The following is a 27,541-nucleotide window of genomic DNA, read 5'->3' as shown; positions in this document are numbered from 1 at the left end:
CTACGTCGTAGCGGGTTCTCAGCAGGTATGTGCCCTATAATTCATAGTCTTACAGCGGGGAGCTGCCGTAGCCGCTGAAAAAAGGTCTCCGCCTTTGGGCCTTGATGCTGAGGTGGGCAGGTAGGGATACGCTGTGCTACGGGGCAGCTACGGGCAGCTACGCCGTACATTATTAGTGCTGCGTGGTGCTGATGGGGTGCGGGCGGTCCCGGTCCACTATAAATACAAGGGCTGAGTGCCTGAAACATTCCCTATCGTCGGACGGTTGCCCCCCCAACAAAACTTCCTGTTGACTTTTCCCTCTCTCTGCTCCTCTGCTGCGCCGTCATAGGGAACCGCACGCACACACCCCCGGGAACAACTGGCGGGCCTTTCTTCTGCATTGTTTGATACGAGCCCAAGTACACACACACACCCCCTCCTTCCTCCTCCTCCCTCTCCCTTCTCTTCCATTTCTTCCCTTTTTCATCATCTCCCAAAGATATCTCATCTTCTTACATTCCAACAATCTCCCAATCCCCGCGTCACTCTGTACGATCTAGGAAATAAAGCCGTCTTGCGTATTCTCGACAAACACCACACACAGCCCACGCGCCACAGAAAACGGCTTCAAAAACAACGTCATCAATCATCAAACGTTGTCGCAACGGTTGAAAGACGCTCAACCACCGCGACTTACGACCTGCTTCCCCCCCCCCCCCCCCCCCCCTCCTTTACCGTGGAAATCAGTAGTCTTCCGAGACACAATAGACAGGGAGAACAGGAAACGACAGAGCAGAGGAAAGAAGAAGGGACGTATGATGGCATCGTACCAGTACCGCAACAACCACCAGTACGATCAGACTCGCCGGGACCAGCACACTCGTTCTAGCGACGGAACTGCCAGCACCACCTACAGCTCGTCAACAGGTCGCGAGTCTGCGGCCACAGAAGCCACGGAGCCTCCAACCTACTCCAAGAAGATTGTCGTCGTCGGCGACGGCGGCTGCGGCAAGACATGTCTTCTCATAAGCTACAGTCAGGGATACTTTCCAGAAGTATGGCTCTCTCTTCCTCACCCTCTGCCATGGACACAGACCCGATCACATGGAGACGAAATGCTGACTGTTGACAAGAAATACGTCCCTACCGTCTTTGAGAACTACATTGCCTACCCGGTCCACTCCCCTTCCGGTAAGACGGTCGAGCTGGCCCTGTGGGATACGGCCGGCCAAGAAGAGTACGACCGTCTGCGACCTCTCTCGTACCCCGAGACGGACCTGGTGCTCGTCTGCTTTGCTGTAGACTGCCCCAACTCTCTCGACAATGTGTTGGACAAGGTATGCTACTCTGCTCAACCTCCTCGCATACCTCTCCCTCCCCCCCCACATGATAGCAGTAGACACTGACGCCTTCTCTCTTCCAGTGGTATCCCGAGGTCCTTCATTTCTGCCCGTACACGCCCTTGATCCTTGTCGGCCTCAAGACGGACCTTCGTCACAAGAAGACGTGCATCGACATGCTGAAGACACAGGGTCTCACCCCCGTCACCTCGGACCAGGGCAAGGCCGTCGCCACCAAGATGAACGCCCAGTACATGGAGTGCAGCAGCAAGGAGGCCAAGGGTGTCGACGACATCTTTGAACGCGCCATCCTCACCGTCGTCTCTAACGACCGTAGGAACCTCGAGTCGCCCTCTGGAGGCGGCGGAGGCGGTCGTTCTGGTTCTGGCCACGTCTCTAAGTCTTCGATTCCCGGCGTGGGCATCCCTAAGAGGAAAAAGAGAAAGTGTCAGTTTCTTTGAGAGGGATCGTCCCCGGTGTTTTATGCAAGAGAAATGCATCCACGAGTCTTTTTTCTTTCTACCCTTGTAATGACCAACCGCACGAAACCTTTTTTTTTTCTTTTTTTTGTTCTCTCTTTTTCTCTCACATTATTATTCAGTTTCTTTGCGTTTTACGAGGCGCCGTTCCTGGTGATGGATAGTCCACGAGTATTGAGGACAAGTCCGCAGTCAGAAGGGGGTATCTGGATCTGGGGGAAAACATTTGTTTGGCGAATCCTCTATGGAAAAAGGAGGCGAACCGGCTCAAAGGGAATAAAGGGTATATATGTCTGGTGTGTATACGGTAGATTGGGAGGAACCTTTTTTTTTCCTTCTTCAGGTTTTTCATTCCTTATTTTTTTTTGTACTACTTGCTTGATGCAAGCAGTCTTCTCTTTTTGTATTGTTTGAGCATTCCCTTAATCTTTTATTGAGCATGGCATCTGGGAGGAGGGTTTAGTGGAAAGGATAGTAAATTTGACATAATGTTTTTTGTTATTCAGCTGGTTGTGTCTTGATTGTGATTATGGTCTTATGTGAAGCATGGTCGTCTCTTCGTAATGGTATCATCTTGCGCGCAAGTGGAATCGGAGTGTCCAAACTCTTGGCCAGAATTATCATGGTCAGACCCCCCTCCCCTTGTTGTATCGTTCTTCGTGATTCGACGTCTTGGCTGTATTCGTTCTTCTTCTTCGATCTTGTTGTCGTGGTTGTTGGTCCGTGGTATGGTCACTTGTTCTCCCCTTCGCCCTCTGCCTTTGTTGCACCTGCAGCTCCAGCTCCAGAGGTGATGGGTCCAGAATCATCCCTCGGAGCCATGACATTCTCAAACTGGGACCAGAGGGCCTCTACCGAGGAGAATTCGTTGCCCACCGCTACCACGGACTCGAGGGATCGGTTGAGTTTGTTGATGCTGGCGAGGACATGCTCGAAGCTCTTGAGATAGGTGTCAGCTACAATCTGACATATTATCCCTGCGGGAGGAAGAGAAACAGAAGAAGAGATGATGATGGAAAAGAGAAAAAAAGAGAGAGAGAGATGGTAGGGGGAGGAGGAGGGGGGGGAGGAGGAGGGAAGAAAGGGGAGGGATGGGAAGGAGTGAAGAAAAGCAAAGAGAAGGGGAAAGCAAGAGAAAGAGAAAAAATATACCATGGCAATTTCACCCAGGAGAGCTTCACGCTGGATTTCAAAGTCGGACTTTTCGCGATCCATCTTTTTGTCGAATAGTTCAGTTGTGATACAATGTGTTTGATGTTTGGGGAAACGCGTCGGGGAGGTGGGGGTTTGACACTTTTCTTAGTACATGTGTGTACGTACGGAGTATTAATACATATTATATCACCTCCCTCCCCCTCCCCCTTCTTTTGTACTACAGTCTACATGCAGTGCGGCTCTTCTACCCTCGAATTATCTCACACAGCTCATCTTCAACAACACTCGACTGCTTCAACACTCCAAATGATCATTATGCACGTATCACTGTTCAAGTTTAACATTTTTAAATTGGGAATATAACAGAAAAAGGATATATGTATATATGTCAAAACGTGGAAGAAGAGGAAAAATAATAAGAATAAGAAAAAGACAAACAAGGTATGCAATCAATCCTCCCCTTCGTAACCCCAAAGATCATCATACCTCAAGGAGAGAGAGAGAGAGAGAGAAACCCTCCACGACACAGCAGTAGAAGAGAAGGTAGAGGGGGGAACGGTACGACGTCATGTCCGATCAATCTATACCAATCAATCAAGACATGATGAGATCCTATCGCCCATATGGATCAGGATGTCTGTCATACTCCTGCGGCCTGAGTCCCCTAGTCAATACGTCGCGAGGATCCCTCCCATCTCTGAGCTGCAGATCCCTAGGATCAGGCGGACCACCGGGGGGAGGGTACCCCTGACCGGGACCGGATGGCGGTGGCGCTCTGCCATCGTACCCAACTGGCGTGTAGCTTCTAGCAGGTGCCATGTCGCGCGGATCTCGGGGCTGAGGGGTAGACGCGTAGCGTGGGTAGGCCTGAGCCGGCGGCACCGTGTCGGCCGGTCTGGATGACGGAGGCGGTGGCGGTGGCGCGTACCGTCCCTGCGGCTGCTGGGAGGCGTACATGACGCGCTCGTCGCGGAGGTTGGGGTGCGAGGCCCATGTGCCCGAGGCCTTGGGCTGCGACGACCACGATCCACCACCAGCCTGCTGCTGAGGTTGCTGCGGCCACGAGTCCCGTGCAGATGGTGGCTCTCGGGACCTCGGGCCTGGGTTCCCGTGCAGGGAGAATGCCGGCGGAGGAGACGAGGCGTGGGTCGGTGGAGGCTGCGATGCCGCAGAGCCGTAGGGCGTCGGGTACCCGCTAGGAGCCTGGTACTGCGCTTGCCCGGCCTGCGGGGGTGCCGGCGGTGGCGCGTACCGATGCTGCGCTGCCTGGGCAGGCGAGTCGGTACGGCTGATGGACGGGTGCTGCGGCGGCGGGGGTGGGTACGCCTGAGCAGCGCGGAAGTAGTCCCTGTCTGAAGATGACGAAGGCGACTCGACGGCCATGCCCAGAGACGAGCGTGATCCCGGTCCGGGCGACGCGCTGTACGCCGTCGGCTTGAGAGACGGCATGGCGACGGCCGCCGTCGACGGCGGCCGGCTGTAGGGGGACGATGCGTACTGCACCTCCGAGTCCCGCCGCAGGTGCGAGGGGGCTGGCGCCTGGATCTGTTGAATAGGAGGCGGCGGCGGTGCTCGGCCCATGCTTTGCGGTGGAGGTGTGGACACGTCGTTGACACGCTTGGACGGCGGGGCAGGGTCATCGTTGAGAAGCGACATGATGTTGGACTTTCTAGGTTCAGCAGGTCGAGGAGGTGGCAGGCCCGACGAGGCCTGCACTGGTGTCGACGACGGCTGCGGCGCGGGGGCCTGGTAAATGTCCGACATGGAGCCCGACTGCCTGTGCTGCAGTGCCGACATGGGCCGGGATATGGGTGGCGCCAGGGGCGGCGGCGACTGTGCAGGCGGCGGGTCTGCCAGGAGACTCCTGTACGGCTGCGGAGTGTGCGATGGCTGGGGTGCCGTCGGGTACGGCTGGGGACCGCCGTGACGCGGCGGCTCCTGAGGGTGCCTCGAGAGCGACAGCGGGTCGCCCCTCGCCACGTCCCTGGGCGAGGGGTAGCTCGGCTGGCGGTGATGTCCTCCGTAGGCCTCGTAGTGACGAGACGCTATCTCAGACTCCTGCTTAGCCCGCAGCGACTGCCTCTCAGCCTGGCGCATCATCTCGAGATCGCGCTCGCGCTGCAACTCCATCTCTACCTCCCTTTCCCTCTCTCGCTGCTCCATCTCCCGCTGCTGTTGCTGCTGCTGCTGCTGTTGCTGCTGCTGCTGTTGCTGTTGCTTCTGCTGTTGCTGTTGCTGCTGCTGCTGCTGCTGCTGTTGCTGCTGCTGTTGTTGTTGTGGTTGTTGTTGTTGTTGTTGTTGTTGTTGTTGTTGTTGTTGTTGTTGTTGTTGTTGTTGTTGTTGTTGTTGTTGTTGTTGTTGTTGTTGTTGTTGATGCTGCTGCTGCTGCTGCTGCTGCTGCTGTTGCTGCTGTTGTTGCTGCTGCTGTTGTTGTTGATGCTGCTGTTGTTGTTGCTTCTGCATCATTTCCATCTCTATCTTGTGCACCTCCGGGTGAGGAGCCGGTGGCCCAGCCGACGGCATATGTCGCGGCATGTCGGCGTGGACATGGCGCGGCGGCGGGCCCGGGTCCTGCTCGCGCTCAGCGAGTCCGTACGGCCCCAAAGGAGGAGCACGCAGGGACTGCGCCGCAGGTGACATGGACTGCGATACCACAGCCGGCTGGGGTTGCACCGGCAGCGGAGGCTTTTGGCCGGCCAGACCCGCCGGCGGCACCTGAGACGGCGCTTGTGCGATGGGGACTCCGAATCCGGGGTACGGCTGCGCCCGTGGGGGCTGCTGACTGGACATCGAGACCTCCCTCTTTGCCTGCACCGGCTCGGGAGCAAGCTCCAACGCTCCAGGTGCTGCTGCCAGCGGCCTGGAAGTACTGGATGCTGCCGAGTCGTATCTCCTGCCTCGTCCGCCTGTCGACGGCTGTGGGGGATCCGGTCTCTTCTCACCACGCGACCGCTTGGCGTCGGCGTCCCGGATGATATCCTCCAACTCTACCTTGCCCGAGTCCTTTTGCCTTACGTAGTAGTTTTTGACCTAGGTACGGATGCGTTAGCAAGATCCATAGCCTCGAGGGAGGATATATGTGACGAAGAAGCTTGCTTACCATGACAGCCGTCTTGGAGCCCATATGGTTGGCAATGGCCGTCCAGTCGGAGCCAAACGCCATGAGTAGCTGTGGGAAGTCATTCGACTCAGACACACTCCAGTAACTAGATGCCTGGGCCTGAGCCTTACGTTCGGGCTGTCCCGTCTGTGCCAGGTTGAAAGTCGTCATGGACGGCTGCTGCGGCTGCTGTGGCGGCTCCGGCCTTAGGGGCGGCGCAGCTATGACGTCGGCAATGGTGCCAGCAGGTAGGCCTAGAGGCGGCTGGGTAGGAACGCGGTCCATGGTCTGCATAGGAGGAGGAGGAGGAGGAGGAGGAGGAGGCGGAGGTGGAGGTGGAGGCTGAGCCTGCTGCTGCTGCTGCTGCTGCTGCTGCTGCTGTTGCTGTAATTGGGGTGGCTGATGCTGGTGTTGGGAAATGGAAAATGGCACTTGGATACCCGTGGGCGGCGGCGGCGGCGGCGGTGGTGGTGGTGGTGGTGGTGGCTGCTGCTGCGCTCTTTTCTGCGGCTGCTGTGGGAGCTGTTGGTGTTGCTTCTGTTGCTCGTGGTGTGCCGGAAGACGGTGGATCTCCCCTGACATTGCCTGCTGAAAGTCGGTTGCCGTTGTCCCCTTGTTATCGGGCCGGCCCCGGGACTTGGAGGTGGCGGCCGTAGCTCCCGCTCCCGTTCCCGCACCGCCCGGAGCGGTGGCAGCAAGTGCTTGGTTGGGCTTGGCCGCCTTGGCCTCCTTGTCCTTGGCGCCCTTTCTCCTGCCCCTACGGCCGTCGACCTTCTCGGTCCCGTCGGCCTTGGCGGCGGAGCCTCCGCGGCGACCAGGTGTGCTGACCGGTGTTCCGCTCTCGCTATCCGCCGGTGGCTGCTCGAAGCCCCATGTTGGCGCGGCGGCTCGGCGTGGGCGCCGGCGGCTCTCTCCATTCTCCCCGGCCTCGTGGTGGTGGTCCTCTCCCTCGGCCTCGGCATTTCCAAGCTCCGACACCAGAGCGCTGGACCTCTGCTTGCCACGTCCGCCTTTCTTGCGCCTCTTAGGTTGCCTCCGCAGCTTGTCCTTGAGGTTGAGGTCCTTTTTGCGGAGGTAGTAGTACTGGATGCAGGTACCAAAGTCCCGGTTGGGGATGGCCTCAGCAATCCTTCCCCATTGCTTCGGCATCTCCAGGTAGCGCTTCTCAAACAGCTCGGCCTCCTCTTCGGTGAAGTTGTTGATGGGCGGCAGTACCCGCCAGGCCGACACCAGGCGGTTGGTAGGGGTGAAGCCGCTGTGGTCGATGTAGTGCACCGCCTGCTTCTCCTCGTCGTCCCAGTACATATCGGGAATGACGGCCTCCTTGTCACCGCGGTGCTTCTCCCTCTGTATCCTCTCCTCCCTCTCTCGCATCTCATCTGCCTCGCGCATCGAAGCCTGCAGCACCCGCTCCAGGTCGCGCTCGGAGCCAAACCGTCGTCCACTCCTGCCCTCGGATCTAGGCTCCGGGGTCGGTGGCACAGCGGGCTGCAGGGAAGATCCGCTAGATTTGTCCCGGCCCTTTGCAGCAGCAGGGTCGTTCGATTGGGCAAACTTGAGGTACTGCATATAGTTGTCGGCGTACTTCTTCTGAAACTTTTCCTGCTCCGTCGTCTTCTCGAGGTGGATGGTCTGGAGATGTTGGAGAATGTAGTCGTCAACTGCTGGGTCACTGTCAAAGGTCGAGAGAAGATTTCTGTCATCGTGCCAGGGCTGTGAGCTCAGGTCGGGGAGGCTATTGACTGGCGGCGTATCGGCGTATTGACGAACGTTCTCTACGTCAACATAGGCTTCCTCATCAGATTCAGTTTCGTCATCGTCCCCTTCGTCTTCGACTTGCGACGGTGTGCTGGGCAGCTTAGATCCAGTGTCGGGAGTCTCCAAGGGTGCTGAGGAGATCGACCTGGGCAGTATTTGTTCTGCGGTCGGAAGCTCACCCACCCGCTTACCCGTAGATATAAAGGTCGGCCAGGACTTTGTCGGCTGTGAAGTTTCAGGCTTCTCGGTTTGTTTTTCCTCCTGCTCTGTTGCCTTCCCTGCTGGAGGCTGACGGGCTGTCTTCTCCTCGTGTGGCTTGTCAGCAGCAGCTGGCGCTGGTTCCGTGGCTTGGGTGTGCTCCGTGGCTGGCTCCGTGGCTGGCTCCGGCGCCGACTCTGGCGCAGGTACAGGCAGCGGCGCCTCTGCATCCGCGGTGGGGTCTTCATCGTCGACATCCATGGCATCACCGACAGGCTTAATCTCCAACTTTGCGAGCCTGGATTCTGCCTCGGGCTCCTCCTTGGCCACTTCAGTAGGTTCCGGCTCGACCTTCTCAGTCGGCAGTTGCTGCTGCTTGTCCGTGTCATCATCCTCTGAGGTCGCGTCGGGAACGGGATCCTGCTCCATGGGAACAGTATCAGAAACAGCTTCAGGAACAGGGGCTGGAGCAGGGGTTGGAGCAGGGGCTGGAACGGGAGACACTTCTTCCTCCCGGGTCTCCTCCTGGACGTTTTCTTGCGTCTCCTTCTGTACCTTCTCCTCGGCCTTCTCTTCGGCGACTGGAATAGGAGCAGGAGATGGCTCCTTCTCCTGGACCTTCAGATTGAGAGACGGTTCCGGAGTCGGAGCCGGGGACGGTCCCTTCCCTTGAAATTCCCGAGCTGGAGCCGGAGCTGGAGACGCTTCGTTTTCTTGGACCTTCTGTGAGGGTTCGGCAGCGGGCTCGGCAGCGGGCTCGGCGGCGGGCTCGGCAGTAGGAGCGGGAGCGGGCTCGGCGGCGGGCTCGGCAGTAGGAGCGGGAGCAGGGGCGTGTTCAGGCGTTGGATCAGGCGCAGCAATAGGCTCGGCAACAGGCTCGGGCACCTCGCCCATCATCTTGACCAGCCCTTCTCCGTCGTTTAGTATCCTGACCATGGCGCCATGCGACATGGACGCAAAGCGGGCAACCACCTCAAGAGGCAGCTTAGGCTTGTGCAGCTTGCTGAGCTCAGCCTGCGTCTTGTCGATCTCCATGTTGAAGTAGTCGGCCATGTCCTCGTCGTCATCGGACTCGGATGCCTGGTCCATGGGTTCCTCGCTCTGGGGTGGCACGGCAAACCGGACAGCCTTCACCACCGGCGGTCTCCTCTGGCGGACAGGTGGCGCCGGTGACTCCTCAGTCTTGAGCTTCTTCACCTTCTTCTCCTGGTCTGCCAATGCGGGGCGCATATGGGAAACCTCGTCGTTTTTGGCGGGTGGCGGCAGCGCCGGTCCGGACGGACGGTCAGTCTCCGGCTGCTGATGCTGCTGCTCAGGCACGCCGGGACGTTTCTTCCTCTCCTCGAGTTCCGGCCTGATGGGCGAGGGCTTAGCGGGTGAGGGCCTGACCGGCGAAGTCTCCTCCTCTGATATGGCCATGATTTCTCCAGGCTCCGCGCTCTGCTGGCTCAAGCGCCTGCCACCGGTGGCATCGGCGTGGTGGTCAACGTCGGCCTTGGAATCGCTACTTCGAGGCCGCCTGTCATCTAGAGGCTGGTCGGTCGGCATACCAGGCCGGTACTGGGGATGCGGCTGGGCCCTCATCATCTTGGGCGAGTCCGGGGCCTTCTTAAGGTTGGGGTTAATCCACTGCTTGCTCGAGGGGCGCAAAGCCTTCTGCTGCTGAGCTCGAGGTCCCACGGGTATGGCTGGACTGTCGGGACCTGACGCGGCGCTGGGAGGTTCCTGAGCCGAGCCTTGGCGATCACCATACGCCCTCGGGGCGGTGGGAGGGACCTTGGCGGCACCGGAAGGACCGGAGGGGCCGTCGGATCGATTGGGCACAGACCCGAAGGCTGGTGCGGACGGTGCGACGGGCGGCGGCGATACCTCTTTGGCTGGAGGTGCCGGTTCGGGAGGAGCGGGAGTGCGAGCTTCCATCTTGGACCGGAACAAGTCCCGGTCTCCGGGAGGGCGATCACGGTCGTCACGCGGGTCTCGCCTGGCGTCAGTGTCTGGGTAGCGGTCACCCCTGTCTCGGTCATCACGCTCACGCGCCCATCGCCCCTCCTGGGAGCGACTGCGGGGGTAACGATCTCCTCTGTCGTCGTAGGGGATCCTTGCGCGGTTCCGGTCGGGGCCCCAGTCACCTCTTCCTCCACGACCGCGACCACGATCGCGACCGAATCCACCACGAGTGGGTGGTCCCCCGAAATGCGAGTCCGAGGCGGGCGATAGTCCAGCCAGGGGCGCGCCATCTCTGGAGTTTCGACGCGGCCTGTCAAGGTCGAGGCCTGGGGCGACATCTCGGTCTCGGTCGCGGAAGTCGCGGGCAGGCGACCGGGGGCGGCCAGGAGGAGATCGCCGTGCTCTATAGGAATCACGCCAGTCCCTGTCACGGTCACGATCACGTTCCCTGTCACGATCGCGATCGCGGTCACGCTCCCGGCTTCTGTCGTCGCGATAACGGTCACGAAAGTCGAGATCCCTGTCCCGGCCCCGGTCCCTGCTGTCGTCGCGGGAGGGCCAAGGCCGTCCGCGTCCGCGGCCACGTCCTCGGAAATCGCCCCCGAAACCTCCCCTTGGACCGCTGGGAGGGTCGGCCAGAAGAGCTCTGGGACCCCTGGGTGGCTCTCTCCTGGAGCCGTCGGCGAAGGAGTCGCGGCCTGGAGGAAATGTCGAAGAGTTGGACCTCAAATCCATCGAGGGGCGGCGCCTATCAGCGTCGAAGCGGTCCGGGGAGCGGTCTCTCGGGGACCTTGACCTGCGGTCAGATTCATAACGGGAGTATCTCGACGCCCTGCAAAGGATGCGCGGTCAGTAGGCGACGCAACGCGCGAGCACAGGAAGGCGGCGGTAACGGCTAAGAAGAGGGAGGAGGATGCTGATGAACCAGAGCGCGCAGCAACATTTCCCAACCGGCGCGCGTCGTATCTGGAAGCCTGGAGATGGTGTGGTAGACACGTACATTATAGATGGCAGGCCGGCGGCCGTAGAGTACTACCCGTCCCGGCGTGTCCAGGGGACCATGCACCAGCGGGCGAAAGAGACAAGCGCCGCGGAAAGATAAAGAGAGAAAGAAAACAGGTGTTAAGGTCGGACGGGCATCAAGTCGTGAGGCGTTCCTTGGGCAGAATATATATATCGTGTCGGGTGACTCCTCTCTTCTATGTTCTCGAGGCCAGGAGCCTCGCCAAAGTTTGAGAGGTAGGCGTTGGCGGGAATAGTAGCGTGTCGTGTGTTTTTCCCCCGGGGAAACCTCGAGAGAGAAAAACGGCTGAGCGCGGTGGAGTTACGAGAGCAAAAGAGGAAGAAAAAAAAAGACGGGGTTGTTCAAGCAGTGACTGACTGATACTCGGACGGTAGCGATGGCGGTGTAAGCGATAATCCAAAGAGCCCGCTGCTCAGGTGCGGAAAGAAAAAAGAGTGGTGTGAATGTGTGCTGTATGATGGTTGAGGTTATGTGGAGAGGAGGAGAGGACGGGGAAGAGTGAGTTCGAAGGAAGATGAGCCAGACGCACGGGCAGCCCAATCCACGGCCGGCAATGGCTCGTCACTGGTGGCTTGTCTACAGATTACACACATCTGCGTTCGCCCCTGCCCCTTTGGTGGGCAGGTTATTAAGGGTACGTACCTGTGTATTACCTCTCCGCGAAGGAGCATCAATTAATATCACTGGTTACGATGGGAAGAGCTTCAGGTGAGCCACGATATTCTGGCAGGTATATAGCTTTACCTGCTATAGATGGAATATCATGGTCCATATATATAGAAATCTCAATCTCATGATGGTAGAGAGAACTCTGACCGTTGCATGAGTATTGATTCGAACGAAGGCTAAAGATTGTGAATGTACTCAGTCCCTTCAGCCCCATCTGATGTGTGGCGTCAGAATTCAAGGTGTGGCTGGTGAGACAATAAACCCGCAGGTAACTATCCCTAATCGGGTAGCCTATTCTCGACCCACCCTCCAATCGGGTCCGGATCCACCAAGAGGTTCGTAACCAACAGCCAGGCCAAGGAAAATCTACGAGTAAGAAGTAATACGACATGCCGGACGTAGTGGAGGGGGCAAAAAATAAGAAAAAAAGTCAAAGGAAGAAAGAATCAGAGTAGTGGAAAAGCCATGAAAAAAAGACGACGAATCATCCAACAGAAGCAATACGTACAAACTCACTTGCCCATATAGACACTTCACCTAGAAGGAAAGAGAAAACATAGCATTAGCTAGAATCCAGCATCGTCACATTTACCCTGCAGCGTTCCTCTTTTTTTTCCTCTCTCCCCTCCCCTCCTTCCATTTCTATACTATCATCACCTCACCATCATGAGTGACCAGACTGCAGCCCCCTCTGGGGCCAAGGACGCCGTGCTCGTCAAGTCCGAGGCCATGCCCGACGACGCCCAGAAGGTGGAGGACTTTGACTTCAACCAGTTCAAGGAGCCCGTCACGGCAGCCGAGCTGCTAGAGGGTATGCGTCACATGGGATTCCAGGCATCGTCTATTGGTGAGGCAGTCCGCATCATAAATGACATGGTATGTAAGACTGCGCATGACGGAAGATTTTTTATTGAAGAAAGTTTTCTTTTCTTTTCTTTTCTTCTCTTTTTTTTTTTTAAAAAAAAAACACTGACATAGAAACCACACATCCAGAGATCATGGCGTGACCCGGAAACTGGTCAAGGCACCACCATCTTCCTAGGCTACACGTCCAACATGATATCATCCGGACTGCGCGGCATCTTCCGCTGGCTGGTAGAGCACAAGCATGTGTCGGCCATTGTGACGACGGCCGGCGGTATAGAGGAGGACTTCATCAAGTGCCTGGGCCACACGTACATGTCGTCCTTCAGCACTCCGGGTGAGGGGCTCCGGAAAAGGGGTCTGAACCGGATCGGCAACCTGGTCGTGCCCAACGCCAACTACTGCGCCTTCGAGGACTGGGTCGTCCCCATCCTGGACAGGATGCTCGAGGAGCAGGAGGCCGGCCGGGCCACGGGCAACCGCGAGGACGAGATCAACTGGACTCCCTCCAAGGTGATTCACCGTCTGGGCAAGGAGATCGACGACGAGCGGTCCGTCTACTACTGGGCTTACAAGAACGACATCCCCGTATTCTGCCCGGCCATCACGGACGGAAGTCTGGGTGACATGCTGTACTTCCACACCTTCAAGTCCTCTCCCCTGCAGCTCAGGATCGACTTGGTCGAGGATATCCGCCGCATCAACACCATGTCCGTCCGGGCCAAGAGGGCCGGCATGATCATCCTCGGTGGCGGTGTCGTGAAGCACCACATCGCCAATGCCTGTCTCATGCGCAACGGAGCCGAGTCGGCCGTCTACATCAACACCGGTCAGGAGTTTGACGGCAGTGACGCTGGTGCTCGCCCTGATGAGGCTGTGTCCTGGGGAAAGATTAAGGCCGACGCTGACAATGTCAAGGTATGTCTCATATGTTTTCTTTCCCAACACTGAATAATCACGGACCAGCAGGAACGAGAAGGAGCTTTGGGAAGAAAACATCGACGCTGACATTACAATACAGGTTTACGTCGAGGCTACCACTTGTTTCCCTCTCATCGTGGCCAACACATTCGCCAGAGATGTGGGCAAGAAGGCTTAGCCCCTAGTACAAGAGGCAAAATAGAAACAGACAAAGAAAACCCGGGGAAAAAAAATTGAAGCCCAAATATAGATACAAGATCCTTGAAATACCCCATCCGTGCCCGAATATCATAAACACCTTCTCCCTTCCTTTTCCACTCTGATTCCAACCTACGCCGCTGTCTTGCGGCACCACCCGCGCGACATGTTACCGACAAGGAAACATTCAACCCAGCATATGGGGCGCATATCCCGAGGCTAGAATGCCAAGATGCGTCAATGTTTATGGCTCTCGCCTATACTCAGGTGCTAATCAGAGAGAGACTGACTGCTCACTCAGGTTTAAGCGGCATCAGCTCATGATACTGCGTGCGGAAGGAAATTCCGAGAGTCGTGATCGGAACCGCGTATTCACCTGCTTCATAAACGTTTGGAACATCGTGCACACGCAGGTAGACTCGTGGCTCCCTTGCCCTTGATCTGTGCCGCTCTAGGTATTAGTCTCGGTCTTGGCGGCCTCGCTTTTCTCGATCGAAATAGAGCAGAGAGCCCAGAATGTTTCGATGAGCGTTTTGTGGTGTTCAGGGTCGGTATCGGAAAGATCCATGAGGAACTTGTGGTATGCACAAGTCTTGTCATCGCAAAGTCGAACACGCTGATTTAGACTCCGGCATCTGAGGCCGTACTGGCTGACACCCCATCTGTCTCCACGAGGCTCACACATTCCGGAGGGCTTATAGTTGGTATTATTCTTGTGTATACAGTGTTTTGATGACTGGGGTCTCTCGACGATGGTTCCCTTCGATAAGAAAAAAAATGAGTGATTGATATATTGTTCATGAGAACCGATGATGACAGTGATGACGGTTCTCTTGATCTTTGATCTTTGATCGAAATGGTTGATCGATAGAGCTGTCGATAAAAGCCGATGGCGATGATGATGAGGAAGAACATGTTCGACCGAGGAGAGTTGATCTGAAAGGTTTTACCTGTCTCGAGACGATGATGGAGACGGACAGGTGCGAGCAAACAAGTACGAGGCGAAGAGGGTACAGACGCGGATATATATATCAGTCAGCCAGCCAGAAGCAAAACACGAGAACGATAAGAACAGAGGGCAAGAAGGCGCACGATGAATGATGAGATCCAGGTGTATCCGTGTGTGTATTGTGACACGCTGACAGCTGCCGTTGACTGATGGGAGCTGTTTTTCTTTTCTTTTCGGAATCTAGACTACCTCCTGCTCCTACCCATCTCAGCATGACGGCTCCCCGATCAGCCCCTTGAACTCCCTCAGCGCCTCCTCCCAGACCTCCCGTCCCTCGCCCTCGGCCCAGATCCCGACGGCCTCGACGCCACCTAGGTCATCCCTCATGTGGTCCTCGCTCGTCGTCCCATCGAGAACCGTGACGCCCTCCAGCCCCAGAACGAGAGCGTAGTAGGCGGCGGGCGTGGAGTCGATCCCAGCACCTCGCGCCACCTTCACGACGGGCTCGCTGCTCGCCAGGCTCGGGTTGGCCGACAGCGTCCAGAAGGACTGGAAGACGACGTCCATCTCCCTGCAGAAGGCGCGGATGTGGACCTCGTAGCCCGTGAGGTCGTGGAATCTGTTCTGCACGACGGCCGGCCTCACCCCCTCGGTGCCCGCGTTGTCCCAGATGCTCTCGAGGACGGGGAGGGTGACGTTGGAGATGCCCAGGTTGCGGACAGGATGGGGCGTGTAGGTCGACAGAGTATTCCAGACGGTCAACGTCTCCTGAGCGGTATTGAGAGGCGAGTGCAGGACCAGGCTGTCTATGTAGGGCTCCGCGTCAAAGGTGAAGTTGCGTAGAGACGACTGCACGGACTGGTGCACCTTGTCGACCAGGGAGGCGTCCATGTCGTATGGTGACACGGAGCTCTGCCCGCCAGGTGCTGTGAACTTGGTCTGAATCTGTGAGGGTCGATTGATATGAGAATGTGTGTTTTAATGAATAGAGAGAGAGAGAGAGAGAGATTATGTGTTAGTGTGCGTATGAAGAGAGGCTTACAAATAGATCCTCTCGTCGGACGATGCCGTCGGTTATCGCTCGACGTATACCCGTCGCCACACCCTTCTCATCATAGTGCCTGGGCTGAGCGGCCGTATCGATGCCACGAAAGCCATTTGCTATGGCCATGTACACGAGGTCGGCCGTCTGCTCCTTTTTCCATGCCGTGCCGTATACGAGCTTTGGTATCGTCGTCTTTTTGGTGGCCGAGGGCGGAGAGTTGACAAGCGCTAGGTCGCGGGTAAGCCGTGAGGTCTGGGTTTTAATGATTGGGGGGGGCATTCTATATTTTGAGTCTGGGAACCTTCTTGTATAATGGTGTTCAATTGAGCGAACATGTGTATGCAATGAGATCAATAGATTATCTACTCGTACTAATATACAGATTAGAGCAAGTGATTGTGTCGCAGTCCTAGGCCCGAAAGTGGGTGCCCCAGGCACCTGCTTCTAGCCCCCCCGCATCTTCCTATACAAGTATAAGTTGACACACCCATATTTAGAAGATCCCCTCTTTTAGAAATCCTCCACTACTATGACAAAACATGAATGATATCATAGCGACAATAGATATATCAAAGTACAAAGCGCCTTACTAGACGCTGGAGGTATTACTAGAGGCCTTGAATGCAACAGTTTCTGTAAAAGGGCAACTGAGAGGGGAAGGGGGGGGGGAGGGGCCAAAAAAAGAAACCAAAAAGCAAAGAGCAAAAAGTAAAAGTAAATGATGAGACTGGGACTTGAACCCAGGAGGATTGCTCCATCAGGAATGATTGCTAAGGTAACCTTAACCTGACGCCATAACCAACTCGGCCATCTCACCAAGAGTTTAACAGTGAAGCTCACCTCTGACATAAAAATACAAGAGGGTTTCCCACATGTCTCATTGCAATGATTCCAAACTCCTCATGGCGCCCTTCGTACCCCGCACATCATGATAGCGGGGCAAGAACGACACACGATCAACATACTCATACTCTATATGATTGCATTCATAGTAACTGACTGTTTTTCTCTTCGATATCAAACGCTACAGTAAGACTTTGAATGAACATATGTTCCAAGTTTGGCTATCTCTAGTCCAATGCTGGCAAGCTGATGGTTAACGTAATCCCCCCCAACCTTCATCTTTGATATATTTACATCACCACATCCCACCACCCACTCCTTGTTCTTCTTTCTTTTTCTCGTACAGTTTTTCCTTACTCGAGGACTTGCTCCACAAGTCGCCGAAATGTCCTCCCCATATACCGTGAGATGGGGTATCATGGCCACTGGCGGTATCGCCGAGAGTGAGTTGGATCTACCCGACCGGCATCGTCTCATACATATAACAGTAGCATCAGCTGACTGATTGGCAATGGCAGCCTTCTGCAAGGACCTCCTCACAGACCCTTCAATCCGCGGAGTAAACGACGTCAAACATGAGATCGTCGCCGTAGCATCGTCCAGGTCAGCAGACGGCGCGGCCAACTTTGTCAAGCGCATCGATGGGCCCGCCTCGGCCAAGACGTACGGCTCGTACGCGGACCTCGTGGCCGACCCGGCCGTCGACATCGTCTACGTAGCCACCCCGCACAGCCACCATTTCCAGAACGCGATGCTGTGCCTCGAAGCGGGCAAGAATGTGCTCTGCGAGAAGGCTTTCACGGTCACGGTCGCCCAGACCAAGAAGCTTGTCGAGACGGCCAAGGCCAAGAACCTTTTCCTCATGGAGGCTGTGTGGACGCGCTATTTCCCACTCAGCACCAAGGTGCGAGAGCTGATTACCTCGGGCGCTATTGGCAAGGTGTACCGTACCATGGGTGAGTGTGGCCTGCCTGGTCCTTTCTTTTTTTTTTCTTTTCTTCCTACTTCTCGCTTTGCTCTGTTTTCAAGTACTTATAGCTCGTAGCCGACCTGAGCTTTAGCAGCAGCAAGCCGGACGGCACACTCGACTTTGACCCATCCAACAGGATGATCAACTCGGATCTCGCGGGTGGTGCCCTGCTAGACCTAGGCATCTACTCTCTCACCTGGGTATTCCAGACACTCTACCACACGCAGCAGCAGCCGGCCAGGGAAGCCCCCAAGGTGGTGGCGGCCATCAACAAGTACCCCGCCACGGGCGTGGACGAGCAGACGTCTATCATCTGCCAGTGGCCCCAGAGCAACCTCATGGGCATAGCCACGACGAATCTACGCGTCAGCACCGACCCGGACGGCAAGCACACGGCTGGGCCGGCCATCCGCATCCAGGGTTCCGAGGGGGAGATTCAAGTGTATGCACCCGCGTACAGGCCTCTCAAGTACAGGGTAGTCCGCAAGGACAGCGATGGCAAAGCCGAGACGGTCGACTGCCCCATCCCGTCGGACCCCGAGCGCGGTGGCTGGGGCCACGGCATGTTCTGGGAGGCTGACGAGTGCGCGCGGTGCCTGCGCGACGGCAGGAAGGAGAGCGAGACTATGCCGTGGTCTGAGAGCATTGCCATCATGCAGACCATGGACGAGGCCCTAGCACAGGGTGGCGTGGTGTACCCTGAGCTCATCACGACGCATGTATACGACGCGAAGAGTCCGCTCAACAAGGGTAACCAGTGAACCAACCAATGAACTTGTTCACGCCGAGAGAGAGGTTACGGATCCCTCTTGCCAGCCTGAAAGAAACTCGGGTCGGTTTTGAGTATCCCCCTGGGTTCGAGTATCCCGAGGTCAGGGTACTCTCTTGGTTCGAGTGAATGCACCTCTGATTCGAAGAGCAAGGAGAAGGGGAGAGCACATAATAGACCGAGATTACACTGGTCTGGCATGATCTCCCGAGCATCCTCCATTGACACCCCCCCTCCCCCCTCCCCTTGAACCAATGTTGTATGCACATGTACTTGGGGCGAGAATATTCTCCATGCTCTTCTCCATGCCCGCAATCATCGGTTCGATTTGTTATCAGCGGGTACCCTTCCGGGGTGTGAGACGTTTGTCAAGCCGAAGATGGAATGCTATAAGATGGGCATACAGGGTGGGCATGTATAACGAGAGCTACTATTGTACGCGCAACACGACGGGTGACGGGTGACGGGTGGACGTGAGAGTGAGGGTGAAGGTGCGGAGTCAAGATTGATGATTTGCATAAGGAAGTAATGAAAAGGCAATGTCTACGCATTGTGGGCCAGCCATGTCAAGTCCATCACGCCCTACATACTAGAGGCAAGACAAGGTAGTTGTAAGGATCTTGGGGACTGTTGACGCGTAGATTACCCATGTTTTACGGAATATGAGAATGCATGCGGAGTAGTAGTAGTAGTAGTAGTAGTAGTACTAACATGGGATGTTTGGTGGGTAGGGCAAGAGAGAGAGAGAGAAAGAGAGAGAAGGGGGGGGGAAGTCGAGTTCGGACCAAAAGCAAATGCTACGGTAGCAGTGATAGGTATAGTCGTATATGTACATGTATAGTAGTACAGATACTCCGTGGTGTGTGTGTGTGTGTGTGTGTGTGTGTGTGAGGGTGGGATGGGATGAGATGAGATGGGCTGATGGATGATGGATGGAAAGACGAGAACAAGTTGAAACGATGCAACCTTGGGCGATCGGTACTAAGGAAGCAGTTCTCCAGTTCATGCAACTCGTTCATTATTAATATGTATAGATTGACGCTATAGTTGCCAGTAGTTCGGTCCAATGTGATTTTAGTAAAGGAGATATAAAATAATGCATCATTATTTTCCTTCTTACAAGGAAAATGAGAAGAATCAGGGTACAAACCTGTCAAGTTTTGAATGCCGAAGCATGGGGATGAAACATTGCCGGGGAGGGGTGTGTGTGTGTGTGTGTGTATATCATGTATATGTATATGTGTATATATATATATATATATATATATATATATACTCCGTATAGGAGGAGAGAGAGAGGGAGATCATTGATTGACAAGGACAAGGGCAAGCAAACGAGAGAGAAAAGAGAAGGGGAAGGGACCAATGGGTAAAGTGGCAATTAAGATCAAGTTCTAGATTCCGACACTAGTGTTTGAGATTTATTGGCGATACAAGTACAAATTCAATGGGCGAAATTAAGAGAGAAAATCATGTCGTATTATGCGATTTGAATGGAGGCGATATTAACCAACAAAGTCCCAAGGGTTGACAAGAGAGAGAAAGAGAGGGAGCGCGCGCTAATCCATCACATCATCACACCCTCCCACTCCGCCCCGCCCCGCCCCGCTTCAATTTTTTCTTCTTCTTTTTGTTCCTCTCCGTCTCCTCACAGAATTTTTTTTTTTTTTTCGTTAATTTTTTATTTATTTTTTTAAAAAAAAGAAGATTTTTCATCCCCAGCACATCAATAAGATCCCACCAATCATACAAGGAAATATAAAGGAGGAAAAAGAAATATAACAAGGGGGGGAGGGAAAAGAGAGGGGGGGGGAATTCAATGGCGCATAACACTTCATCTCCCAGGGCGGCTGATGTTACTCCCACTACCGCGGCCGTCACACAGAATGATGATGGCGTGGGGGCAGCAGCGGCAGTGAGGACGACGGCACCAGCAGACGCACCGTCGTACGAAGACGCACACGTCCACGCGGTATACGACGCGATAGCACCTCACTTCTCCGCCACGCGGCACAAGCCGTGGCCGCGCGTGGCTCGCTTCCTGACGGACCTGCCACCTGGCTCCGTAGGACTCGACGTCGGCTGCGGCAACGGGCGATACATGTCCGTCAATCCATCGGTGCACATGCTCGGGTGCGATCGCAGCGAGGCATTGGTCCGTCTGGCGAGGGAGTCTACATGTACTCGACGGACTACCGCCACCGCCGCCGCCGCCGCCGCCGTCGGTGATGATGGGGAGTACGGAGAGGGGAGAGGAAGAGGGGGAGGAGCAGTCGGTGGTCAGACGCGAGACATACACGTCGCCGACAGCCTGAGCCTTCCCTTCCGCAACGGGGCTGTCGACTTCGCCATGTCCATAGCCGTCATACACCACATGTCCACGCCGGAACGCCGTCGGGAGGCCGTGTCGTCCCTGCTGGCCGCCGTGGTGCCCCGCGGGCCCGTGCTCCTCTACGTGTGGGCTCTGGAGCAGGCTGACTCCAGGCGCGGCTATCACCCCGGCTGCGACCAGGATACCCTCGTCCCCTGGGTCATGCGCGCCCCCAAGGTCAAGGGGCAGGATCAGAAGCAGAAGCAGAAGCAGAAGCAGAAGCAGAAGCAGAGGCAGAAGCAGAGGCAGAAGCAGAGGAATAAGCAGAACCAGAACCAGGACCAGGACCAGGACCAAACCCTCGCGGAGGAGGCGGATGTGGACGCAGACGCAGACGCGGGACAGGGCACAACCTATCACAGATACTACCATCTGTACAGAGAGGGCGAGCTGGAGGCTGATGTCCGCGCCGTGGGTGGCGTGGTGATGGATGCCGGCTACGAGAAGGATAACTGGTGGGTCGTCTGTACGAGGGAGTATTGAACCATCATCATCCGTCAAGATGATCTCTCCCTCTCCCTCTCTCTTGTGGATAAAAAGACAAGACGCGCGTCTTTATTCACTGCATGAATCACGATGTACATGACATATAAAACGAAAAAGAAATAAGAGAAGAAGGTGAAGAAGACGGTAGAAGAAAAAGAAAAAGAAAAAAGAGTTTTTTTTTTTTTTAAAAAAAAAAAAAAAAGAAACATTGATGATTTGACAGCATACAATGAACTCGACAGATTAATATTACATCCCGATGTACGGGTACGGGTACTCCGTACACATGAACTTTGACATGCATATCCCGGCACACACATGAACTTGATCATCCTAGTTAACGACGGGTACGGGTACGGGTACGGATACAATCATACATCATTGATCATCATCATCACCATCATCGTCAACAACAAACATGTCAACATGAACAGCATCCCTGCTCGTAGTCCCGGGCGCACCAGAGCGCCCAATAAACAAGGTAGAGAGAGAGAGATAATACCCCGAAGATGACCATGTCCGTTATTACCTAAAATACTTTTTTTTTTCGGTACGAGTACGACTATTCGTACGTCGTATTTTACCGTTACAACATTTGCGACCCTTGATCCTTGATCCTTGACCCCGGCCTTGAGGATCCTTGGGTCCCCCCCCCCCCTCCCTTGCCACGATACCCGGATTCCACCTGTCAACAGACTTGTCACTACCATCACACGCATCAAGGGTCACGGAACTCATCCGCCCCCCGGAAGAGGGCAGGGGAGAAGAAAAACGGTCATGTGTACTTTTGTATTCTGTACCTCTTTACGGAAAACGGCCACGAGTTCGAATTCCCCCTCTACCCCCCCCTCCCCCCCCCACACATCATCTCGTGGCATTGACAGGACAAACCCGCAAGGGTCGTGTGGCAAGCGAAACCGACGCGTATGGCAAGGCGAACCGAGCCATTCTTGTTTGAAACTCGAAAACACCTACACAATAGAGGGATAGTAGGGGGAAACAAGAACCAGTGACCAAAAAAAAAAAGGCTCTGTTTTCTACCAAATCAAATAAATAAACAACCTCTTGTAATGAAAAACCCGTCTAAGATATCCCTGTTCCTGCGCAAATACTCCCCCTCCTCTCCCCTTTCCTTGCATGCATTCCACCTAGGTTGTGTACCTAGATTGATCAAATTGTAAATGTAAAGAAGAAAAACCCTGCTTTCCAATGAAGGAGAAGAAAGTAAGAAATCATGTACCGAGAGAGAAAGAAAAATTCCAAAGAAGATACAAGTAGAAGAAGATGAAGTGAGAAAGAAAAAGAAAACATATATCTCTTGAGAATAAATAAAAAAGTGAAACGAAACAATTCAAAGAGCTCTCAATGCAAAATGCTGGATAAGTGGAGATGGGGGAGGGAGGCTCAAAGCCATAGTAGCCCATACTATCCATGTAAGCAAATATGGAAAAACGGAGAGACGAAAGAGTAATGGACAAAAGAAACAATTGAAGAGATAATAATAGTCAAGAAGAAGAAGTGAGAAGGAGATTTCGTGAGAAGGAATGCGAGGTGTTCAACCCAGTCGTCTCTTGGTGCTGATGCCCTCACCATACATGTCCTCGTGCGTCGAAGGCCTCTTCAGTCGCGGCGGGCCTTCCGTCGGATGAACCATGCCACTACCAGGAGGAGGGTAACCCGCCGCCCCCGCCGCCGCCGCCGCGTGATGGTATGCACCCGCGTGCTCCAGTCCCGACGAAGGGGGACCCGTGTGCGTCGACGTCGGTGTCGGTGGCAGTCCAGCGTGTGATGGAGGGGGAGGTCCGTACGGCGCCACGCCCGTCGTCAGCTCCGCAATACTAGGCAGGTGGTTTCTCCCTGTAGGTGGCGGGGCGTAGTGAGAGGGCTGTATCGGTGCGAGTGTCGGTGCCGACAGGTACGAGATGGGGCTGGGCTCGAGCGCCGGCGCCCGGACCCTGAGTGTCTGCACCCTCTCTGGCTCGCTAATCGCCCAGGGACGGGACCTCTCCACGGGGCTGGGATGGCTGACTCGCCCGTATAGGTCTCCCGCCGGCATCGCTCCCTTTCTGTCGCGAGCTTCACGGTTCATGGCGGCTTCGTGGTGGCGGGCGTGTTGCTGGGTCTTTGGTTGCGGCGGTGGCTGCTGCTGCTGCTGCTGCTGCTGCTGCTGCTGCTGTGCCGCTGCCAGTTGGCTGTGAGATGGCGAGTTTCGGCGTCCAGCTGCATTCGCTTCGGCATTTACGGCTGCGAGGGAAAACGGTATCACGCCTGCCCTCCTCGCCATGTCCTGCTCGCCAAGCTGCCAGTGCATGGCTTCGGCGGCTCGCCACGGAACCGCCAACTCCTCGGCCACCTTGGCCCACATGTCGGCTTTGAACCTGTTTTTCATTCCTCGCATGTCAGAATCATTCAAGAAACGGCAAAGTTTAGCAGCAATAGGCCTCACCTCTCGTAGAGCTGTGCCAGCTTGTCTTTGCGGTCCTCGCTCCACTCACTCCGCCTCTCGAGGTAGTTCTGGTAGTGGAGTCGACAGCTTATAGCGCTCCGTCCCGGAAGCCTCTTGGAGATGTCCTCCCATTTCATCCCACTCCCCCGAAGCTCAATGATCAGAGCATCCTCGTCCTGCGACCATTTACTCTGCTTCTTGGCCGGCTGGTCCAGACTCGAGGGCGGCATGCTGCGTCTTGCGCTCTGCCTGGACGCCGGAGCTATCGGGCGCGAGGAAGGAGCATTCGACGGCGTTGACGATCTGGGCTGCTGTCGTCCTGAGAGAAGCGCTGCCGGGTTCGTCGCGCTGCTGCCGGCAGCGTGATGGTGCTGTGGCGGTGGCACAGGCTTTGGTCCAAGTTTCCCCTGGGAGTAGACGGTAGGCTCATTGGAGTCGGGGCCGGGGGAGGTGGCCAAAGCCGGTTCCACCTTTGGAGAGTTGGTGACGTTCAGGTTGCTGGCAACGGTCGACACCGCGTGGGAACTCCAGTCGCGCTGACGGCTGAGGAGAGGACCAACTTCTGCTGCTGCTCCTGCTGATGACGGACGAGACGCTTCTGGATTCAGGTGACTGAAGGAGCGCTTGAGGCCTCTCGGCTGGACGATGTCTAGCTGTGGGCTCCCGGATCGGCTGTTAGCCTCTGATCGCCCCCCAAGGGGGCTTGACGAGGGCGTCCGGGTGTAGATCACAGCACGGATGTCTGACGGGTAAGAAGCGTATCTAGATAGAAGGGGATAGGCCTCGGAGTGGCTTATCGTCGCGGTGGAAGCCACGATTGCTGTTTTCTGGGGGGGAGGAGGTTGAGTGTAAGTCGTCCTTGAGGACGATGTGAGGGGAGTGTTGAGGAGCGTTGCCGACTGTTCTCGGTCCAAGGCAGCTACTGTTATCAACAACACGAGATGAGGATATTGGCGAAGAAAGAGGTGACGGAGACTCTGGTCGTGAAGAGGAAGAGGGGGGGAGAAGACTAGGCAATGGTCCTCTCTTTCCAGTCGAAAGGTGAATGGATGGCTCTTGTTTATGTGCCCTGGTCAATCTTTGGTGATTGGTCTAGCGGTTGGCCAATAAGAGAAGTAAGGGCGAAGCTCAACAAGGCGGTTGGAGTAGTAGGGGGATCAGTCAGAAAAGAAGCGTGTGATGATGGTGATGACGATGAGGTTGAGAACAAGGTTTTAGGTAGCATGTAAGAGGAAAAGAGAAGGGAAGAAAACGATATCTTGGGCTGTGTATGTATGTGCGCGGACGTGTGTGTGTCAAGGTCGAAATTTTAGAGGGAAGGAGCCTGAGCGAAGGGTAGGACTAATAGTTCAACCTACAGCCAAGGACGGAGTAATAATGCTAGAGAGGTAGGGCAGGAGGTCCCACGTCGACAAGGCGGGTAGCCCGAGCCTGTATCTGGCGTGTACCGAGTATTGTTACGAGAAGTTTACAGCCTACAGACACGGACGCACGACAGGGGGGGTATGGGATGCCGTGCAATAGGGCCCGAGGAAGTGGTTCTAGTCGTATGCTTGGATTGATGGCTGCAGACTTTCAATGTTGAGAGTGTTTGATGGGAGGGGTTTACCGGGGGGAGGCAACATGCAGCATACATGTATCAACAGTCAAGACCCATCGCCCATGTACGAAGAGAGCGAGAGGGACCACGGAAAGCCGGGGGGGGAGTGGGGGACGGGTATCCAAGCCATGCTCCTTGATACTACAAGCCCACGGCATACGAGTACAAGGCAATCGTACTCTGGTACTCCGTACGGTATATTAGGCTGGCAGGCTTTATGGCCAGGCCGCCTAGGCGTGTAATGTGGGTGTCCATTAATATGAGCGGCAAGGTATATCATTGTGAGGAGCCCAAGGGTCTCTCCAAGGGGTGGCGGTATTATTAGGGAGACGACTGGGGGCTTCCAGAGATGGTCGTGCATATGCCACCCCAGGGGTGTGACAATAAAAGTACTTATTAAAACGTGAGTGTAATCTGTATGTTTCCTCGTACCTCCGTACGACGTTGCTGTACATCGCAGGGGGTACATAGAATGATGTGTAAGTTGGACTGTGCCTATAACCAGGAAAACCCCCGCGGAACGTCCAAACAACACAATGGGTGGATCCGCATACATGGGACCACGCAAAGGGAGGCGGTGTTGGGCTGTAGTAGTCTTCTTTATGACTGCAGAATCAAGAGCCTCCCGTCTCCATTGGTCCTTCTGGCTGCTTTTTCAAGCAACCAAGGGACCAGGACTAGTAGTTACATTAGTGCTTTTCGCGGGGCGTGCCGTCGTGCGGAAGGGTTGGCAATGTGAGGTGTCGCAGTGAGAGAGAGAGAAAAAAATTCCGACTGGCCTCGTGTTTGTGTTGCTCCGTACGGGGTACTGCTCGTAGAAGTCTCCCTGTGAGCCCAGCTGCCTCGAGTTGTCGACCCCTTACGAGTACGACGTGATCAATGGACGCCGGGGTACCCATGCTTGCTCGGTACGATGTTCGAAACATGCTCGGTAGAGTTTCCAGCAGAGCAGAGACGGGGAATTTGGAAGACGTGGTGTGAACACGGCACTCGTAGCAAACCCGGCAGGGTGGTGGTGGTGGCTCCAGGCTGATAGAAGCTGCCACGAAATCATGCATGAGCATGAATATGAGCTCGAGACGTACTCGTGCACACAGAGCGAGGCGGTGGGTGGGTGGCATTGGAGAGCAATTGATTGACTGTATGGAGTGCGGAGTATTACTCACACCTAGTTGTCCCTATCGTGCGCATTGTACTTGGTAATAGTATGTGTAGTAGTACCGAATATTATAATAGTTGTGCAAGTATGTACTATAAGTGTTACAACACCCGATCCTGGCCCCGGCCCCGGGGGTAATAATGAGCAATGCCTGGTTTGACTGGGTCTCAGTGATCAGCTTGGCCCTTGTCGTGAGATCCACGAGTTCATACTGCAACTACCTATCATTGATGATGTGGGTGTGGTGTGGGAGGGCCCGGAGGGTCCTGAAAGGGGGTCCTCAAGGATAGAGCCTCGACGCACTAGCCACGTAGTAGTGTCCGTACAGGCAATGGAGCAGGAGCAGCAGCAGCAGCAGCAGTAGCACAGTACAGCACAGAAGAGTCATCTGGACATTTCTCCAGCTGACAACGACAATAACGACAACAGCAACGAGACACGTCAGGACAGATGGTCGTATGCACAATAGAGGCAGGAGAGCGTTTGCTGGATCGAGTCGAGTTGTTGTCACTGATCAGTAACTGCCATCAGGACCAGCGGTCAGACAACCCATAATAATACCAACCCACTTGTACCGCTAAACACGTGAACTGCGCTGCGCAGGTTTGTGCCTGCGTGACAGGGGCGTCATCCAACGGCCGACTTCTCATGCCCGAACTCGGGGTACGTCGCCACGGAGTGGGCTGTAGGTCGTGCGTGGGACGGCGGGACGGGATCCATGACGGGTCGGAGGAGATACGGTGTGTGATTGACGAGGAGGGAGACATCAATGAGGATGGTGAGGGAACAAGAGCAGCAGCGACTGCGGCAGAGGCGGCAGTAGTAGCAGAGGCGGCAGAAGTCAAAAGCAGAAGGAGAAGCAGCAGCATGGACAAGGAAAGAGAGAGAAGTGGCGGGGAGCGAAAACACATCCCAGTTGTATCTCTGCCACTTACGGGTTGATAGAGCAGCGTGTGACGGTAGTGCCTGCCTAATATCCGCAATATATAGCTCGTAGCCTCATTGCCTCATTGTACAGGTATGGTAGCAGCATAAGGCACTGATAATATTGGATGACTGTACGACGACGACGGTGTGCGCACCAAGATTTGCACTTAGAAGTACGCCGTGTACACCGAGTAGGGAGGATTAGTACAGCACAGCATTACCAACGGTGGGTGCTACCAGTAAATATCGGCCATCACAGCGAGTGCCATTCTGTGTACCGGTATATGTGAGTGCACAAGGTCGGGCAGGTACGGCGTAGGCGGCATGGATGACTTGCCAAA

General features: G+C 55.4%; 8 protein-coding genes across 8 annotated transcripts; 4 read left to right on the top strand and 4 right to left on the bottom strand.

Annotated features, from left to right (window-relative positions):
- Nucleotides 1–800: 800 nt before the first annotated feature.
- On the top strand, nt 801–1,783 carry GMORB2_5575 (Ras-like protein family, member A; the record flags this gene model as incomplete). The annotated part of the gene is made up of 2 exons (XM_035467545.1): nt 801–1,319; nt 1,406–1,783. The coding sequence occupies 2 exons, from the start codon at nt 801–803 to the stop codon at nt 1,781–1,783; spliced, it is 897 nt and encodes a 298-aa protein (XP_035322511.1).
- Nucleotides 1,784–2,533: 750 nt separating this feature from the next.
- GMORB2_5574 (DASH complex subunit DAD1) lies at nt 2,534–3,016 on the bottom strand (the record flags this gene model as incomplete). Its single annotated transcript, XM_035467544.1, has 2 exons — nt 2,534–2,740; nt 2,954–3,016. 2 exons carry the CDS (start codon nt 3,014–3,016, stop codon nt 2,534–2,536), a joined length of 270 nt encoding a protein of 89 aa, XP_035322510.1.
- Nucleotides 3,017–3,568: 552 nt separating this feature from the next.
- GMORB2_5573 (SANT protein) lies at nt 3,569–10,790 on the bottom strand (the record flags this gene model as incomplete). The annotated part of the gene is made up of 2 exons (XM_035467543.1): nt 3,569–5,986; nt 6,057–10,790. Coding segments are annotated over 2 exons (7,152 nt in total), but the record flags the coding sequence as incomplete, so codon positions are not given.
- Nucleotides 10,791–12,318: 1,528 nt separating this feature from the next.
- GMORB2_5572 (deoxyhypusine synthase) lies at nt 12,319–13,615 on the top strand (the record flags this gene model as incomplete). Its single annotated transcript, XM_035467542.1, has 3 exons — nt 12,319–12,528; nt 12,646–13,434; nt 13,538–13,615. 3 exons carry the CDS (start codon nt 12,319–12,321, stop codon nt 13,613–13,615), a joined length of 1,077 nt encoding a protein of 358 aa, XP_035322508.1.
- A 1,236-nt stretch (nt 13,616–14,851) lies between these two features.
- Nucleotides 14,852–15,881, bottom strand: GMORB2_5571 (Aldo/keto reductase family; the record flags this gene model as incomplete). Its single annotated transcript, XM_035467541.1, has 2 exons — nt 14,852–15,529; nt 15,627–15,881. Coding segments are annotated over 2 exons (933 nt in total), but the record flags the coding sequence as incomplete, so codon positions are not given.
- A 976-nt stretch (nt 15,882–16,857) lies between these two features.
- Nucleotides 16,858–18,203, top strand: GMORB2_5570 (Oxidoreductase family, NAD-binding Rossmann fold; the record flags this gene model as incomplete). Its single annotated transcript, XM_035467540.1, has 3 exons — nt 16,858–16,915; nt 16,991–17,428; nt 17,518–18,203. The coding sequence occupies 3 exons, from the start codon at nt 16,858–16,860 to the stop codon at nt 18,201–18,203; spliced, it is 1,182 nt and encodes a 393-aa protein (XP_035322506.1).
- A 1,827-nt stretch (nt 18,204–20,030) lies between these two features.
- Nucleotides 20,031–21,065, top strand: GMORB2_5569 (tRNA (uracil-5-)-methyltransferase TRM9; the record flags this gene model as incomplete). The annotated part of the gene is made up of 1 exon (XM_035467539.1): nt 20,031–21,065. The coding sequence occupies one exon, from the start codon at nt 20,031–20,033 to the stop codon at nt 21,063–21,065; it is 1,035 nt and encodes a 344-aa protein (XP_035322505.1).
- A 1,558-nt stretch (nt 21,066–22,623) lies between these two features.
- On the bottom strand, nt 22,624–25,569 carry GMORB2_5568 (Myb-like DNA-binding domain; the record flags this gene model as incomplete). Its single annotated transcript, XM_035467538.1, has 3 exons — nt 22,624–23,446; nt 23,515–24,276; nt 25,547–25,569. The coding sequence occupies 3 exons, from the start codon at nt 25,567–25,569 to the stop codon at nt 22,624–22,626; spliced, it is 1,608 nt and encodes a 535-aa protein (XP_035322504.1).
- Nucleotides 25,570–27,541: the final 1,972 nt, after the last annotated feature.

Source organism: Geosmithia morbida (genome assembly GCF_012550715.1).
Source record: "Geosmithia morbida isolate 1262 chromosome Unknown scaffold_4, whole genome shotgun sequence".
NCBI classification, from domain to species: domain Eukaryota; kingdom Fungi; phylum Ascomycota; class Sordariomycetes; order Hypocreales; family Bionectriaceae; genus Geosmithia; species Geosmithia morbida.
The sequence above is the reverse complement of the archived record's forward strand: the minus strand, read 5'-3'. Positions and strand labels throughout refer to the sequence as shown.